We start from the raw sequence: 19,423 nt of genomic DNA on the forward strand, positions 1-19,423 counted from the left end.
AGTATGAGAGAAAAGAAATCCCTTCATCGTTCTGTCCTCCCTTCTCTTCTCTTGTGGAGATACTGCTTGCATTTCAATGCGGCGTTTCTGCTTTCCTGACAGACTTTTCCCCCTTGCTGAATAAATGAATAAATGAGTGTGGTAATTAAAAGCAAACGTGCCTAGATCATATTTTTATGGGTTTTTCTTTGGTCACTCCCTCATTTTGTTGCTGAGGCTTCCAGCAAAAACGTGACAAGCCGTCGGCTGCTACTTATGAGGAGACATTTTTGCATCTCTGCAGGAGAGACATACATATGGATCTCGACCACGGCCACCGCTTTGATGATTCACCGTTTGTACATCTGCCACCGTCCTCTACTGCCTAAACACAGGAATCCTGCAAAATCTGTTTTTATTCACCAAGCTAAGGGATGAAATGAGCTCATATTCTCTGCAATACGTCTTTGCACAGATCCAATTAAAGCAAGGTCACTCTGCATGGTAATGTGTGTGTGACACTGCAAGTAGCGCTTGTGATGTCTACTTTAATTAAACTTAAATTTGATCTCGCCTTGTGCTTTTTCGCCTTTTCATGTGCATTTTAGGAAAAATCTGACAGTTACAGTTAAATACTCGTGAGAGATTGTGTTGTAATATTACCGGCATTCTCTTTTCATTTCAGGTTTCACACATTATTACAATTTCAAATGTTTATAACTGATAATCATGAATAACCCAGTTAATAGGAAAAAAAAAAAAATTACCTTGTGCAAGGAGAAGGTGCGCACACAAAAAGTGGCTAATTCTATGGTGTCCAACAGGGTCACTTGGGTCATACCATAGGTTTCTGAACCGCGACTGGGCCAGTACTGGTCACATTTTATCTGTGGGAAAAAAAAGAGAAAGAAAAAAGGGTCAACAGGTTTAAAAAATAGATTATCCAATCAAATAAAACAGCAGTGAGAGCTGATAGATGGCGCTTCTCTGCGTCTTGCAACAGAGAACTGCACAGTAAACACAGAATCAAACTGTCTTGTTTTAATTTCTACAATTCCCATCTGCACCCAACAGTACCTAATGTAAAAAAGTCACGCACATCTGCATGCCCGACTATATTTTTCATTTAACATCTGCTTGAACATTTGGTTTTCAGCGCTCTTGCACTAAGCCTGCAAAAACACATCACCTGCCTCCAATGTCAGTGCATCTCATTGAGTTTCATTCAATATGGTGCGACACCCTGGAAGACATTTTCTCTCTCATTTCCTGCTCAAACTGACGTTGAGCTTCCAGCGGTCACATGTCCTGATCATGTCTGACAGTGGAGGACAGTGCCTGTCAGGATTGTGCACAGGTAAACAACTGAAGGGAGGTGAGATGAAGTGGAGACACCCGAGGTAAGTAAGTCTGATGTTGACAATGGTTCGGCTTGACAGGATGAAGTCATGTTTGTATTTTTGACACACACACACATGCACCTGCACGCGCACACACGCACGCACGCACGCACACACACACACATGCACACACACGCGCACACTTGCTGTGAGGAAATTACCTTAGAAGATTTCACACTGTGTTTTTCCATTTTTGTTATTTGTTTTGAGGCAGTCATACAAAATTTCAACTCAAGTTTCCGATATTGTCCTCAAGTGATAGGAACTACTCATGGACCGATTTAACCAAAAGAACAAAGGAGATATAGTGAAACCATCTATAGTTTGAAGGTTAAATACACACCCGTTCAAAAATATTGAAACAAAGAGGCAAAAGCTTTTTTTTTTTTGCTGACTTTGCCATTTTAAATGCTTTCTTTACACTGTACTTGGTTTTCGTGGCATTCATTGGGAACGAAAGGCACAAGACGGGAGAAGGGACAATGGTGCATGGCAACGGCCAATAACTGTGAAATATCTCTGACTGACTTTTTCACTCCCAACTTCTGTCAGCTTCACGATTACTTGTTTTACACGAACAGACATCTCTCTGGTTTTTATGCAACCTTCACAAATCAAAACCAAATCTGAAACTTAGAGTAAGAATGTAGCGCTATTTATTGTTAAAATAGTATAGGGGAAAAAAATAAAAAGTAATAGGACACACCCGATGATGAATGGGCCAAACGAAATCCACAGACACACTCGCAAATCTTGCAAAAATCTTCCCAGAGAAGTGAAAGCAGTTTTAGATGCAAAGGTGAGACCAACACTATGTGTTGTTTGTCCTATCACTTTTATCCAAAGTGTAAGTCTCGACCCAACATTATATCTAACTTCTTTCATCAACAAACTGCTGTGGGAGGGAATGGTCACAGTTGCTGCAAAAACTCCCCAGCTTACAATTTAATTTTAGCTTACTGCTCTGTGCAAAAAGAAGCATCTCTTGAGTGTTAAAAGTTGCTAAGACTTGGATGTTTTGGTATTTGTACAGAAACTTCTCTCACTTTTGTAACTGCGAAGGGGTAATAAAAAAACAACACAGCCAAGTCCCCCATGGATGTTTCCCATACTATCAGACGTGAGCAGGTAGACCATTAGTGAGATAACTGTTCAGGCACTGCATTCGCACCACCTCATTCAAATTTCACAAATGTAATTTCTATTCTTCTCTGAAAGCGAGCTATCTCAAGAAAATAAAGTCTGATTACCTGCCAATGAAGTTTGAGTTTGCATTTGGGAAATCACTGCAAAGCTGTACCATTTTTCATATTTTGTACCTCGGCTTCATGAATCACTGATTTGATTCTGATGTATATTGTGGAACAGCATTTTAAAAAGGCTAGGACTGTCACTAGAGGCAAGCTGTACAGAAAAAAACAAATGTTTTGTGTGCTTGAGCAGACTTACCCGTGACTTCTCCTCCAGTCTGGTCATCATGACCACGGTGGCTGCTCTTTGCTCCCACACCATCCTCCAGAAGTCCCCAAATGTTTCTGGTAAAGGACCCTGGGTGGCGATGTAGGCATTCTGCTTCCTGTAGCCATCAATGTAGTTGGCATTGATGTAGTCGCTACCAGTGATTCCTACACAAACAGCAGAGAAAAAAAGTATTTCATTTTCGTGAACATGAATTACCCTTTTTCCTTAAAAGTGAAGATGTAAAAATCTTGCAAGGGAAAAAAATGCTTAAATGTTCTTGTTGTGTCAGATCATAAATGGAAACCAACCAAAGTTTTTATTGTAAATTATGCCTACGAAGCTACACAAAAATGTACAATGCATGAAGCTACAAGCTGGCTCGGTATATGCATTCTTCATCAAAAGTGGTTAGTGTAATATAGTTTAGACCACATACATCCTTCCCCTTTTTTCTGTCTTCTTTAGGGTCATGACTTATTAGAGCACATTCTTTTTTTGTAGATGATATAAGCTAAAGTAATAATATAATGCTTTACACAAAGAAGACTTGTTTTCCAACTTGTAATTAAAATGTGAGAAGTGTCAGGCAACAAGAACAGGTGGCAACAACAGACTATTTTTACTATTAACAAATCCTGCGCATTGTAAATTTCCAACATTGGTTCATAATTAAAGTGTCAATATTGTCTCCCTTTCTAACTTCCAGGAGACATATGTTAGACATAAAAAGTCAAAAGATCTCTTATTTTGCCTTAAAGCAGGAGCCCTTGTGCTGTTCCCCCCCAGATTGGTGCCATCTGTTCAGTCTCAGTTGTTCAGTCTGGACTGCAAATCTATGGATGTGCTACAACAGACTCCATCTGATTTCTCACCGCCTCAACAGTATATGTGAAGCTAAAAGCAGGAGGCGGACCCGTTAAACAAGTCCTTAAGATGCATACTAGAAGCGCCAAGGGGCTCACTCTGTGCAATTAATCATCTCTTGACTCTGTGGATGTACACATATACAAACCAGCAAGACTTGTGATCTTGAACTTTTGCTTTCCCTGACATGGTGTATCTGTAGTACACAACTTCAAAGGTACACTATGTAGATCACTGCGTGGCAGAGTTTCAAGAGCACTATAAGTCTGTCGTTTCAGCGTGCACTGTGCTTATCTTGTCACCGAGCTCTGATCTGCACATGTAAAAATCAAAGCTGATGATACTGTGAGGGTCATGATCCCGCACATGATGAGAAAACAAACTTTTACAGTCCTGTTAGGTGAAATTCAAACCAGGAGTGGAGATGGAGAATTTTGCATTTGAAAGTCACGTTTTTGTGCCAGACGTTGCAACACTCGAGTCACAATGAAACACTTGGCTGGTCTAATTTAAGAGTTTAAGAGAAAGGAGACTTAGTGAGAACAAGAACAAAGGTGGAGGGAAAGAAAAATAGAGTGTAAAGGAGGACAGAGATGAGATGCTCACAAGAGGAAGAAAAATGAATTAAAATAAAAGATATAATTTAGGAGTAGAGAATGTAAGCAATGCAAATTCCATTAAAATGGATACTGCACTGAGAGTGGTGACTTGGTTTTAGTCATGGCTAAATGAATGGAGAAAAGGCGGTGTGCATGAATTGTTATTCTGCTGCAACTAATAGCAGAATCACTGCAGTGTAAAATAGAAATTTCAGACTTGATTAATTTATGTATTTATGGATGAGGCGTTTGGTTTTTTCCCCCTCTCTCTGTGAGTTTTTTTTTTTTTTTAAATGTTCCAACCACAAATTGTGAGGTGTTGAAAATCTATTTGGAACATTTAGCTCACACAAAAGGGAAGAACGGAGAAGAAGTGATTTTGTCATCATTGAGGGGAATCAGGAGTTGTTCAAGTGTTCCAAGCTCGAAACAATGTCAGAAGTGAAGAGTGACTACCCCTGGCAACGTCCCGAACGATTTAGGAAACAAAAGAAGAATTTTCTAGCTCCAGCGCTGTGTCTGAGGAGCGTCAAGACAAAAGTGGAGGATGATCAGACAAATAGGCTGATACAAAAAAAAAAATCCTGAATCATTCTTAAGTGTGAGATCAAACTGATTGCCGGACCAACGTTCTCTTGAATTGACAACTTTAATCCTGTAAATGTGAGCCCAGTAAAACAGAAACAAGTCCTTAAACTTATACTGCAACAGTTCAGCTTCAAAATGTTGAAAACAAGTGTCTGAGTGAGTAAAATGAGAGGATAGGTGAGCCTTACCCTCAATGGGAACCAGGATGACACGGGAGTGGTCGTAGGCAATGACATTGGCGTAACGATTTTTTGGCTTGTTCACCTCCAGGTTGGAGTGTTCCCAAGTGAACTGCTGGCCTGGATCAATGGACTGATGGGGGACAAAGACAAAAGAGCACAAACAGAAGAACTCAAAGTTTAAGAATGACATTTCTTATTGTAAAACTTAATTCTTTATTGCTTTTGGGAATATTTTAACCTGTCACAATAATCTAAAAATTATAAACCATGTGCAACTAGGAAAAGCTTCAGAAAATTGTATGGGAAATATCAACATGCCTAAAAAGAATGAAATGCATTGTTGTTATTATGCAATTTAATGTGAGTGAAGAAAGCTGTCACTGGTTGCGTGTGGTCTTTAGTGTACAATCAAATGTGACAGCTTGAGGAAGGAAGGAAGAGGCCGACAGTTTGTCTCCACACGTCGCCTGAAGCAGCATGTCACCCAAGGTCTATTATATCTGTTGGTCTTTGACATCATTCAGACAAAATACTCCTAAAGTGAGCAGTCAAAATATTGAAGGGTGCACTGCTCTCACGCTTCATATTAAATGGTCAAATGTGACTCTAGAAGATATTGTTAAATTTAGTTAGATTGGGGATTTCAAGTGGGGCTCAGGGAATATTAAAATAGGAAATGTCTTAAAGCAATGGAGCCAAAATGGGTTTAAAGACTTTGTTGCAAGGAGTGGAGGGAACATTCTAGGTTCCTGTGGTCAAATTGAAACTGAAGGAAGCAAAATTTGGTGTGAGAGACTAAATGAGAGCGTCACCATTGACAAAGCGGTTGGCAGAATTTGGCAGCATAAATAGTACGAACTATGTATAGTAACGTTAAGATGAATTATGGGCACCCTCTTTATTATTGCTGCTCTCTGGGCTCAGCAAATCCTCACTATCTAAGCCTCTGCCGCATCTCCCTCTCTTGCCTCTTCCCTCCATTTTTCTTTCTCCCTTCACTTCCTGCCTGGCTGAAAACCAATCAGTCAACGGCCTGTAGAGCGGCGCTTGGCAAGCATGGTCGCATGGACGAGTGGCCATTCATCACGAAAATAACAAAATTAAAATTACACTTCTCTATTTAATTTGGTCATTTATTTTTCCTGAGGGCTGATGGGGTTGTTTGAAAGGGCACAGGGAGGGCGAGTGAGTAAAAGATATATTGGGAGAAGAAGATTGGGTGGTTGAATTCACTCTTTAAGCCAAATAATTACACTTGGCATCACGTCTTTCGCCTCCGTGAGCGAAACAAGCTTGTCCCTTTACTGCACGGCTCAGCTGTAGATTTATAAATAATAGATACTGCGGAAATGCTGCAATGCTATGAGAAGTCATTATCGCCAAAACATCCAACATCTTCCAGCAGGCATGATGATGGCAATCCATGCTTGTGTACCCTCTTTCCATCTCAGCCTCGTGAGCTGACAGCCACTGTGATTTAGGGACAGCGAGCGGGAGATATTGCTTGTATGCAAACGAGAGCTGATTCAGCGCTCCTGATTTCTAATCAACTCCGGTGCCATTTACAACCCGAACGATCGCAGAACTCAAGATAGCTCAGTTAGCCGCTCCCCCTTCACAACACCACACTTCAGTTGAGTACAACACAAAGCATGTGCATGCCTGCCAGAGTTTGTTTCTGATATGGCGACTCTAACAAATTCTCAAATTTAAGGGAAACCCCAAGATTCATGTATTCAAGTTAATCATTGCCCTCATATGTAGATACACACACCCACACAACCACAAACACACAAACACATACATACACTCACATGCAAAAATTAATCAACAAGTAATTGATCATCAAAACAATATTAAATGTTTGCACCTTCCGTGACGGGGATAAAAAACACCACCACAATTAGTCTAGTGAATAAAATGGATTCTTGTGTCCTACAAAATCTGAAGGCTGAGAACATTTCTGTCCACCCACCTCGTATTCTTGGGAGAGCTTCAGGTTGTCGTTGGCTTTGAGAAGCTCTGTGTGCTCAGCCAGTTCAGAGATAGGAATGGGAGGGTGATTCATCATACCTGCTTGCCAAAACAAAGGAGGAAACAATAGCAGGAAAAAATGTTATGACATATTAGGACAAATATATACACTTCACTTTATGAGTGAGGTCTTTGCATACATAACATTGTTGAATGTTGGGTTTTAGTGATGGGGAAGCTTGTGCACAACATGGTGTAAAGTAAAATAATGTATTAACTGGGTGTGTTATTGGAATTTGAGCTTGTGGATAGCAAACTCCTTTAAAGAGAGGAAACGGGAGGGAAAAACTAGTTACTTCACTGTCAATTTTACTTTTTACAATGAATGCATTGACTGAAAAAGAATATTTGTCAACAAGTAACATGTTGAATCAAAATGAAAAGGCAATGGTTGAGAGCATCCTTGATTAATCAGCAGAAGCACAGAAGCTATTTTCAAAACTAACAAGGGCTCCAAAATAAAAACATCCTAATTATCAGAATTGGCAGAACCATTTCGGATAGAAATTATTTTATTTTAAACTGTTGGACATTTACTTTTTTCAGGCTCCCTCATTTGTGTGTATTGGGTAGCTGTTGCAAAAATAGCCTCAGTACTAACAGTACTTATTAGTGACGCCAGTCCGTAGCAGGAAAGTAATTTACTGTCCTGCTGTGGACTATCTTTACTAAGTCATGCAGGGACAGACACTGAAGGACTGTAATAGAGTATGGACCAGACATTGTGACTCTGTCCCCACATGCGGTATGGCAATTTTTACTATTTTAGATGGCTTTTTTTTCACACCAAGCTCAAATGCCAAATGAGTGTTAAAATATGCCCAATGGAAAAAAAGAAGATTTTTAAAGAACCCTAAGGCCTAACTGGCCATGCGAATTAGAATGATCAGATAAACTATATTTAATTTCCTCTCAATGACAATGCTTTGTCAGAAGAGGGTCAACTGTATCGTTTGCTTCAGTGCTATCTTAGGGACATCAATTCATTTTATGCACAGAACAATGCAGCAGCATCCACAGATTTTTGAAGATTACAACAAGATTGTGAGACAAATGGAGATGACATGGAATGCTATGACGCTCTCCAGAAAACGAGTGGACACGCTGAATTAACAGATTGGACAAGGTTGGGAATAGAAACATGCTCATTTTCAGTGGATCACACATTGAAATAATATAAATACCCTGTCGGACAAAAGAAAAACTCAAATCAAGGATTCGGTGTATTGATCTGTTCATTCATTTATATTTACTCAGCGAGTGAATGCCTTAATAAGCATGCAGGGTGCAGATGCACCCCTTGGAAATTAGTTATTTATCATTTCTGCCACAGGATGACAGGAAAAACTTAAATTGAAAATTAAGTGTGCTTGTCAGTTTAGTTGCTTGAAATTCAGAGGGAAAGGTGTAAGATGCTATGCTAGAAAGCAGGGAATGTGTATGCAAATAAGGGGCCCACATTTCTCCTGCAGAGAACAGGAAATGGATCTTTCCAGTAGAGATCAAAGAATGTTTGTGTGTTTTTTGTGTGCATGTGTGCAAATGCCTGGATGGTTGTCCACATGCATTTGTGAATGTGTACAGCTTTGCAGACACACTATATCAATTGCTTTTACTTTGGGGCAGCCCACATTACCGTCTGCATGCATAAGTGCTCGCAACAGTTCAATAAAAACATCACACAGCCAAAATGAACCACATTGCTGCAGGAAGAGACAGATGGTCCTACACTCTTTATCATCATCATCTATCTTTGCACTTTGTCAGCAGAACTTACCACACTCGCATTGATGGACCTCACAACTCAAACGATTACTTGAGCTCTCACTGCATCCTTCAAAAATGCATTTGTTCAATAGAAAAGAGTCTATTTGTTCGCTTGCTGTCATTTATACACATCACGCTGGACTGGAATGTTGATTTAACAAAAGATGCTTTGTTGTAATTCTCACTCAAGAAAAGTTACTCAAGGACAAACTGTTATTCCAGTCCACTCTTCCTTTCTTTCCCTCCTTGGTGCTTAGCATTTTTTTACACATTTTCCCTACACACCTACAGATTTTTCCCAGCACAACTATAAACATGATCAATAAGCATAGACAACAAATTTTGCTGGCTAATTTTGTATTTCCAATCTCTCGATCTGACTCTTGACACATCTGAGATACATAATAGATCTTTTTGATAGGCTCCTTCCAAAACCCCTTTGACGATGCCAATTTCCATTTTAAAAAGGAAGAAGCTAAGCTAAGGAAATAAAAGGAGGAAGGCAGGGGTTAGAGGAAATCCAGGAGTATTTTTCTCCCCGCTCTCTCTCTCAGATGATCTTTCAGTGAGTAGAGAGACTAATCAAATTTCAAGCAACTGTTTTCCACTAGTTTAATTCTGTTGCTTATCTTTGAGCACAGAAAATAGTCACTACATTTCAAATGGAAATGGTGCAGTAGTGGTAAAAGAGCAAGGATAGCCACAGGAAGGTGGAGGAGATGAAGATAACAGCGACTTAACTTGAAAACGTATCCCTCCATCAACAGACGTGATCTCAGTGGTTATTTATGCACGTGGGATTAATGCATAGCTGACAGCCAAGTGAATACTGTGATTTACTGAAGCGACTCAGTACACCCATAGAAACGAACATAAAAAATTAGTGCCGATATTATGCTGCATCATGTGAGAAAAAAATGCAATTCATTTGTAAATGGAGACAAGCAGTGCTCAAAAACAAAAGCTGGTATGCAAATACTAAGAGCATAAAGACTAACTTTCATATTCAATATCAGCTGCACTCTGAGGACTGTTTAGACCAGAATCTGAAAGAACAGCAAACATGGGAAAATGTTTCACAAAGTCGGTAATGTAACAGAAAATGGTTACGGAAAGCCGACAAATGATTGGAGACAATGAACAACAGTTTTTTTGTTGTTTGTTTTTTACATAGTATACAAGGATGGCCTCAATCAGTCTTTGGAGCCAGTTGTATATATATATATATATATATATATGTAGAACTCATTTAGTACGAATTTTTGCACATCTTTGCTAAAAAATGACCCAAAAATTAGTAAATTGCTACTAACAAGGATTTTATACAATTTATTGTTTCATTCAGATTTGATACTAATTCAGAATTAATACTAATTCTGGATCACTGATTACACTGATTATATGACCTGATGTCATTGTTAAACATAATCTTGCATATTATATAATGAAACGCGAACATATTAAATGTTCATCAATATGACCTTTCCAATTCAAATACGAATACGGTGTGGATGAAACCTTGACACTACAGTTAATGACCCATAATATTATAGTTGTTTGTTGATGACTTTATAATGTGTGGATTTCCATCAAAATTGAATGCGATCAGTGGGATCAAGTATACCTACCATTATACGAAATTTTACCCTAACTTGAAGCCAGGATGTTGCACACAAGCCAAGGTGAAAAGTGTGACGAAAACAAAACCTCTTTGGTTGGGTTGGAAAAAACAGAAAACAAGTCCACAAGACCAAGATGAAAGATTATAAAGTGGTGAAAAATTGATTTGTTATCTCTTTTATGAATCCCAATTTCATTGAAATGGGTGGACAGAGGAAGAAAAAACATTTTTATCGGTGAAAACGGATTCTAAGAAGTTTTTCTTTCGGAGACATCAGGAGTAAAGCTGTGGAGTGGTATCGATATTTTTGTTTTGGCTGTCAGTTCTGGAGCCAAAGCTGACGGGAGTCAGTACCTAAGGACTTTGATGAAAGTTCAAAGTATTCTCTGTTCCGCATGAGAAGTCAGTCCTCTTCAACCACTTTTGGGAGAATCAAACTAGTTTTTAAGGGAAGGAGACGATTGGCATCTCAACGATCAATATGCATCAGTATTGTGTATTTATGTATAGTTTATGTATTAATATTTTCGCATTTGAGTACATTTGCAACACACGCGTTGTGCAACTAAGTTTGTCCATTCAGGTTAGCAGTAGCTGTTCACCTTTTCACCCCGAGTTGCTAAGCATGCAAGGAATGCCCATCTTTGCTGTTGGTTTACATTAAATACGGAATAATGATTCTAATCAATGTAAGATTGATCTTTTGACCTTAATTGCCTTTTAGTTTTGGTGTAATGTTGCTAACTAAATATTGTAACTAACTGTGGTGAGGAGTGTACCTCCTACCAGAGAAGGATGCAATTCAAAGGATGGTTACGTGAATTACAATTACTAGGATGAGTACTTGGTTACCTGAAGTGAATTACAATTACTATGATGAGTACTTCATTTTCATTGAAAACTAAGGCTATATATCGAGATAGACAATACCATGAGGGTAAAATATGGCAGAAGGTTGGAGTTGGAGGCTAAACAACAAGTCGCCGCTCCAAGCAAAAGGCGACGTGATTGGACATAGAATGTGGATATTCACCGAGTTGTGCTGCTTCATTACTTTGGCCCCATTTTCCAATTAAACCCCGGAAACCACAGAAGATAATAAAAAAAAATGGGCCACTCTGCGCCTTTAGTAGTAATGCGATGTCAACGTGTGAGGCTATCACATGACACACACACACACAACCTCTCTTTCAAATACATTAATGAAGCATTGCTCATGGGAAAAAACAATCAAATATCATTTTAACACTGAAGCAGCACAATTGCTAATAAAGCATAAGCTCAACTGAATGGAGTCAGGCCGAGCATAAGAGCACCGGGAGCGTGCTCATTTCAACAATGGTTGCTTTTAGCTGATGGTGATGTTCACAAATGCTCAGCGTCTCACTTAATTGGTCTAAAGCGTCCATTTAAATGTAATTCCCGGGGTGCAGCGATAAAAATGTGGTCTATTTAGAGAGAACTGTCTGCATATGTTAGTCAATTTTATGTGTACATAAGACAATGCAGGATGTCAGATGACCTCAGCAAGTGACCATTAATGTACCCTTGTCATTACACAGCCACTCATTTGAAAGAGGCTGTAAACACTGATCAAGATAAATATGGGGTAGTATAATGAACTCCATGGTTGGGGGGTTAATACTATTTTCTTAAGTCTCTTTTTATACCCAACTCCCACACAAAAGCACACAAGGCAGTATGCACTGCATGTACGTGACCCCAAGGACACTGGAGAGAGAAGCTGCAGTTTGAAATGTGAATCTTTTGATGGAGAGGACTGATCATGAAGTAAAAAAAGGAGTCAAAAGCAGAAGCAGAGTGAAGGACTGTAAGGAGTGTCTATTTGAATCCTGTAAACAGCCCTCGACTTGGCTGGCTGCGCGACAAAAATGCGTTTCAAATTCAAGTACGAGTCTCTCAAAATGTCTTCTGCCAAATGAGCTGCCAGAAATGAGAGAACACAGTCGTTGAGAGGAGGCTACTGAGCATCAGCAAAGTAAAGGCAGGATGAATGATGCAACATAAACTTTCAGATATATCCCCACAAGACTTAGCTAAAGGTAACGGCAAAGATCGAGCTTGATTTGTTTATTTATTTAGGGTGCTCCACCTAAATGAGCACACCACCTTTGAAAAGTAAGCTATTCATCCATTTCTCAGAGGGAAAAACTTTCAGAATTTAGATCATGATTAGACTCACCTGTAATTGATCTCTTTCGAACTTGATCTTTTTTTTAGATTAGCATTTTTGCATTATAGCAACATTAAATGATTAAAAAAAAATGTTTGGCAAGTGCACATTGACAAATCTGTGATTAATAGAATTGTGTACCATATTAAATGATAAATTATTCATACACAAATCAGTTGAAGAGTACTCATTCGTGATAAGCACAGTATTTGAAAGACACTGCTTAACTAAATGATCTCCCAAACTAGATATTTGTTACATAGTTCTATGGACAGCAATGTATGTTCTTATCAATATACTAGAACTCAGATTTTACCGTTTTGTTAAAACATTTTAACTAGATGCTTTGTAATTAATTATATTGTTTCCACAAATGGACTGTGAAACAAGATTCAATATAAAAGCTGTATCAAACTAATCTTGACAAAAAAATTAAAATTGCTCAGATTTGACTTGTGTGGAGTTTCCATACCTGCTGTTTGGAAGTTGATTCGTCTCATTTCCACAGGGTCGGTGGGATGATGAGGCGTGATGTCGACGTTGTTCAGCAGACATTTTGTACGTGGTTCTGACTCTTTTCTCTTGCGACTGGATTGTAAGAAAAACAGGGAGGGGGGGTTGAAATTAAAGCTCTGCATTGCAAAACCCGTTTCTAAGCCCACTAATGAGCTTTAAAAAAATACAAATACTTGAAAACGTGCGTGAAAGCAAATCAAGAGCTGAGGAGGAAATTGTGTGCACATTTGTGAGTCTCCTACAGCCACAATAATTAATTTGATTTGATTGATTTGTTTATTTTGGCATGTACGTACACATTCATCACAGTTTTCATTGTGTGCACTGAACAAACACAGAACTTGCCAAAATGGGACACGAGATGAAGCAACCTCGCTAATCGTGTCCTGCCCCAATTCCAACCAAGGATTTTGTTTGCATGACACATTTGAAATACACTTTCACTCGTATTTTGTCCACAAAACTAAGAATGACAGTTCAATTTTACATCCAACACACAAGGGTGATGTTTCAATTTTTAATTAAAGATATCTTTTCTGCTGAGGTCGTCTACATTGCCTTTCCACTGTCAAACGTGATAGAATTCAGTTGAACCTTACCTGTCAGGTTTGCTGTTTCCAGAGAAGGCAATAGGAGTCAAATAAATACATAAAGATGGTGAAAACACACAAGGAAAAGAGGGAAGGGGAGAGCCAACAAGAGAGATAAATCAATGGAGAGCAGTTTGAGATTCACAAGGGTCACTGCTGGGCCCGCAAAAATTGCAAGATAAAGCTCATTAGCATTTGCAGGAGATTTCTGTGTGTGTGAGTGTGTGTGTGTGTGTGTGTGTGTGTGTGTGTGATCAGAATGTGGCTGCAGACAGAGGAGGGTAAAGTCAGAGCCAAGGGCAGAGACAGGAAACACTATTCACCAGGGAGCGATTGGAAGAGCAGGGAGACAGGAGAGTGAGGGGGAGAGAAAGAGACCAGAGAAAAAAAAACAGAGATTCAAGGAGAGATGTTACTCTCCCTAACCACCAAGGTGGAGGTGAGGCAAGGTCAGACAGGGATCATCTGACAGTAGTAGCATCTAGTTGGAAAGTTCATAGCAGACCTCTTAAGTTAATGCAGGGTTCTGGCTTGCATTTTTCACAATGCTCAGTTTGAGCTCTGACACACTAGGATGCAGCGTCAAATCATTTGATGTATGCAGTTAAAATAAGCTAAGTAATAATGGGTAATTCTATGTGGACAGAAGTCTTTGGACACATCTCTGAAACAATACTGGACCTTAATTATGGAGATAGTTTTGGAATAATCTATACATTGGTATATCTTTATAATAATGGTACCATTACTCGTGTGTGGTATCGTCTTTATATAGTTAGTAAGACATTCAGTACTAAAACGGAAAAACTATGGCATGAACTTGGCATTACCGTATTTTCCGCACTTTAAGGCGCACCTAAAAACCTCCAATTTTCTCAAAAGCTGGTGCGCCTTATATATGGACTAATATGGATTCGTGGATGAGGACTAACTTATTAAAGTAAGCTTTACGTGTTTATTTTGTGTGTTGTGTGATATTAACGTTTGAGCAACGTTGAGTTATTGATATATTGTTATTGTTTTCACTATTTTGAGTGTTACTATATTGTGATTGCATTGACGTTTGAGCAACGTTGAGTTATTTATTCTATGTGCCTTATAATCAGGTGTGCCTTATATATGGACAAAGTTTTAAAAAGGGCCTTATAGTGCGGAAAATACGGTACTCTAGAATAGGTTATCTAAGGTTTACAAAATTCTTATAATTTAATAACCAATTTATAAATAATGGGAAAATATTCTATACAGGTTTTTGTTTGTAAAAAAATATTGTAAATAGGTGCTAGAAATTAAGAATGAAGTTGGGTCCCCTATTTTGTTCTTGTATGATTGTGGCCCAAAGTAAGGGTTTTTCAATGCATGGTTCATGTTTGTAATATACCCTTTGACGTCTCAAAGAATCTCATCTTTTCTCCTTTCTCTGACCCCCTCACTTCTCAGGATTAACAAGACATACTTTTTACATTTGCATGCAACCATGCCGCTTGGAGTAGCATGCAGGCATTAATATAAAATAAGCTCTTCATTCGTCATGTACATTCTAGTAGTAGATTCTCCAATAAAAAAGCAAGTTACTGGTTCAACATCAAATACTGAAAAGACTGCCATTGTGGTTTGCTGAGGAAGAAAAAAAAGCCCCCAAGTTCCTAAAACGTTCGCTTAGATTCGCTTGTGAATGACTGGCATCAGAGCCGCTGTTTGTATTCCTAAAACACTGTTGGGAAGGAAGGGAAGCATGCATAGACTTTCAACTGTCCAAAATGAATGAATTGTAAACTGCCCTTGACACATTTTTACTTGAAGTCGAACGTGGTTAGATTTTTTTTAAATGGTAACATTCACCACCTTCAAACCAAAAATAAAACGGCCAACTCACTTTTTATACAGGAGGATAGCGATAACAATACAGATGATGAAGACCACGGCCAGCACTGGGCCCACCACCCAAATTAGCCCATCACCGCCAGTCTCTATTGGCTGTGGGTCGTCGACTTGTTCAGGAGTTAACACTGTGTCAGTGTAAGGACTGGTTGCAAACATTTTCTGAGCCGAAAAACACAAAGTTATTATCATCACTATTTTTAATTACAAAAAGGGTTAAATAAAAATAATCTTATCTCAACACACTCAAATTGAAATATTCCGGCTGACTGCTTTGAAAGGAGAAAACTCACCCCGGCAGTAGCATTAAGCTCTGCCATGAGGAAGAAGACATACTCCTGGCCAGGTTCTAAAGCCTTGTTTTCACAACTGCTCTGCCGATGGTCGGAGCCCACGGTGAAGCTGGAGGGAAGCTGCCGGAAGCAGGCAGTGATGTAAGGCTTCCACTGGTCCAACTGGGCCAACTGACGACGTGAACGGCGCTTGGGGGTCACCTCCCGCAACAGCTGATTGATGCAGAGGGTTTTGCGTTATATTTTGTGTGTTTTACACAATGAGAACTAATGTAGATTGATGGTAAGTTAGGGTTAGTTAACCCAAACCTCTAACCCCCTTTTCAACACATTACCTCTTCCATGTCCATCTCATCAGGAGTCTTTAGATTTTTCACAGTACCTGTGGTTCTCTTCAGTGGTACCACAACCACATAAAAATTCCTTAAAAAAATACAACACATTCGGAAAAAACAAAATTATTTTCTTTTAAAACTATAAATGTTGGTGAGACATACAGTAAACTAAAAGACCAGACCAGAATTATTTTTATTCCAGTCATTTCAGATAACAGCAACGTTATCCATCCAATTTTGAAAGTTGTGAACTTAGAAAAATATTTTGAAATCAAAACAATTTAAATCCACAAAATTAATTAAGATTTTGAACCTAAAAAACATATTCAATCGCTCATCTTTTTTTAACCACTAAATCTGTTCAAAGCAGTTCATACTTGCAAATGTTTTTTTAAAAAGGCATTTTATAATTAAAAAACAATTAAGGTTGTAATACTGTAAAAACATTTTTGTTGGAAAATGACAAGTTTTCATTTTACTATTTTCATCACGATTACCGCTTACAGCGAAGGATGTGTTATGTATTCTGCAGGGTTGCAGCTACATGACTCTAAATTCAAGGCTAGATCATACATTACGGCAAGTTAGACTCACTTAACATCCTTGGCATCAACTGGTGGGAAGGACATGGTGAGAATATTGTCAGGCTCCGCGTAGATGTCTAGTTTTGGTTTCTTGACCAGAATGAGGGGGGCAGTCCTGGCCACAACACGGTGTTTTGGCCCACCATCCATGCTTTCTTGACAGGTCACTCTGAACTCATAGGTGGTATTGTGCCTCAGGCCAGTAATGAAGACACGGAGCTTTCTGGCATCGACGTCCAACTTTTGACGGTTGTATTCGATCTAGAATTCAAACGCAGGGTTCAGAATTTGACACAAATTCAAGAATTCAACTTTTTAGGTAGTTTGCGGGAGGCCAATTTCTAGAAAGTAACTTCATCAAACTTACCGTGCATTTGTATGCGGACCTGCTTTCAGAAAACTTCCATGCAAGGACCACTGTGGTCTTGGTTGCCCACTTGATGGTAAAATTCTTTGGAACATCTGTTTGGTAGGGAAACGGTGGAAAAATGTATAATAAGTGGATTGAACATAGCACCAGTACAAGTGAAAACCTCTGGTTAAAGCAATAAGAGAAAATAGTTGTTCCCCTGCAACGTTCCTCTGGTTTGGAGAGTGAGAATCGGTGAGCTGTTACAGACTGTGAGAAGGGCAATGCCATTGGTTAAGACACAGAGCACGGAAGACTCATGGAAGACAAACCCATGGAGCACAAAGGTGCGCCCACTGGCTAGCTATCATCATAGTGCCAACCGACCTCAACACTGTCTTATCAATTAAATAAATGTTGACGATGATAAGCAAGACCCCAGTATTCCTCTACCTCCACTGATTTAGGGTTGGCACTACTGACATGCTGCCAAGTGAACAGAGAGACAGACTCAAAACACAGCATGCCTTTGCAGTGCAATTGGGGGATACCATGCCACAAGGTGTCCCGTAAAGGGGCAGGGAAAGTGGGTAGAAGAATTGCAGAAGAAAACAAAACAAAGAGGGTTAGAAAGGGCGCAGTATCTTAAAACAACCTCAAACCCAAAACAAGGAACCAAGATCAGTTTTCTGTCCTTATCAAAAGGTCCAAAAACTCATTTGTGACTGGGTTTGCCTGAAAGCCATACCTTCGTTCAAAACTGGTGGTGTACGATGGCATTAGTGTGAGTGTGCCTGGAAAGGGGCTGCAAAGACGACTTAAGGAGTGTCTGACCATACAGCACTTACCTTAGATTTTAAGGCTGCTCTCCGTTCTTTCTCAAGGACTGACTATGACTTACTGACTCTGGTTTTACCTTCTTTGAGTTAGTGAAGTGAGTATCCAACAGCAAGCATCTTAATATCACTATTAACTTTCTTGAGGAAGAGTGCAGGTGGATAGAAAGGGGTGTGGTAGTTTTTTGTGTTCTTGCAAAAACTCCCAACCGCCTGGTAATTGGGTTGGGGGAAAACAGGCAAGGCCTACCTGTTGGATCATAGCCCACAGTCCGATACTGGATAGGTGGGCTGTAGGGCCCAGGACCTACAATGGTGTGCGCACGAATTTTCACATCGTATGCTGAGTTTGGTTTGAGGCTGTTGAGCACGTAGGTGGATGGGTTGGGGGGCAAGTGGAGCTCCCGTGGTGCTCCTCCGGAATCAGCTTCCTTATAGGCCAAAGTGTACTCTGTGATTACACCATTCCTCTCCGCCAGCACTGGTGGTAACCAGGACAGCTGCACTGAGCAACATGTCACGTTGGAACCTTCATTCATTTGTGGATATCCCCCTGGTGTATTCTCTGGTACACTGAGTTCCACACCAGCTTCCTCCCCAAAGCCCCCTCTGCTTTTGGCGGAGAGTTTAAATAGGTAGGTGGCACCCCGGTGAATGTTGCCCAAGGAGTACTGCCGCTCTTGGGGAGAAAACTCGAGTGTGGCCAAAGGTGATACATCTTTACGACCAAACTGGAGCCTGTAACCTTGCAGGTCCATGCCATCTTTCAGGTCTGGTGGGTCCCAACATACCAGAGCAGATGTTTCAGACTCCTGTGTCACTGACAAAATAGGTGGACCAGGCACTGCAGAGAAAAATAAACAAAAAAGCGTAATTCACTTAAAACTTACTTACGAAACTAAAGATCTTGTACGTTTATTTAAAACAATGCTACAATTGTTATCATTTCATGAGACATACAGTCAAGGTAAAGAAAGCATATACGTAAAAATTAAAGCAGCTTGTTATTTTCATACTGAGCCTGTTGTGTCCTCAATTGAACCCTCCCATAATGGTAGCAATTACTAATAACTGATAAGAGAAACAATCGCATTGATTATATGACATCTATCTTGTATCAGGCACAAGCTAGTGCAGCATGCTCACTATGGAGCACTCACTTTTCACACGATTCGGATTTCAGGTGAGAGAGACATAAGCATCAAGTGCATTCAGTTTTGGACGATATACACCTTAGCCTAGTTACAGTCCTACTTTCCCAATTTATCAGGATAGATGCCGCCAGCTCCTCCGCTGCCACCAATTGTTCTTGAGAGATGGCTGTGGATGAGCAAGGATTACTTGCAAAAA

The 19,423-nt window shown here is 39.6% G+C and overlaps 1 protein-coding gene across 17 annotated transcripts in view; it reads right to left on the reverse strand.

Moving 5' to 3' along the window:
• ptprsa (protein tyrosine phosphatase receptor type Sa) overlaps positions 1-19,423 on the reverse strand; it is a 168,860-nt gene that overhangs the window by 15,774 nt on the left and 133,663 nt on the right. For 7 of the 17 annotated variants that reach the window (XM_068652274.1, XM_068652276.1, XM_068652278.1 and 4 more), the window contains 13 exons: positions 18,324-18,917; positions 17,256-17,350; positions 16,899-17,149; positions 16,305-16,392; positions 15,970-16,182; positions 15,672-15,838; positions 13,805-13,816; positions 13,162-13,277; positions 9,873-9,920; positions 7,049-7,146; positions 5,080-5,203; positions 2,829-3,004; positions 747-866 (listed from right to left, as the gene is read on the reverse strand). In XM_068652274.1, coding sequence (XP_068508375.1) covers positions 747-866; positions 2,829-3,004; positions 5,080-5,203; positions 7,049-7,146; positions 9,873-9,920; positions 13,162-13,277; positions 13,805-13,816; positions 15,672-15,838; positions 15,970-16,182; positions 16,305-16,392; positions 16,899-17,149; positions 17,256-17,350; positions 18,324-18,917 — 2,102 coding nt within the window. The remainder of the gene's footprint in view (positions 1-746; positions 867-2,828; positions 3,005-5,079; positions 5,204-7,048; positions 7,147-9,872; positions 9,921-13,161; positions 13,278-13,804; positions 13,817-15,671; positions 15,839-15,969; positions 16,183-16,304; positions 16,393-16,898; positions 17,150-17,255; positions 17,351-18,323; positions 18,918-19,423) is intronic. The other 10 variants (XM_049732079.2, XM_068652280.1, XM_049732078.2 and 7 more) reach the window with 7 other exon arrangements.

This window comes from Syngnathus scovelli, chromosome 10 (assembly GCF_024217435.2).
Source record: "Syngnathus scovelli strain Florida chromosome 10, RoL_Ssco_1.2, whole genome shotgun sequence".
Classification (NCBI taxonomy): domain Eukaryota; kingdom Metazoa; phylum Chordata; class Actinopteri; order Syngnathiformes; family Syngnathidae; genus Syngnathus; species Syngnathus scovelli.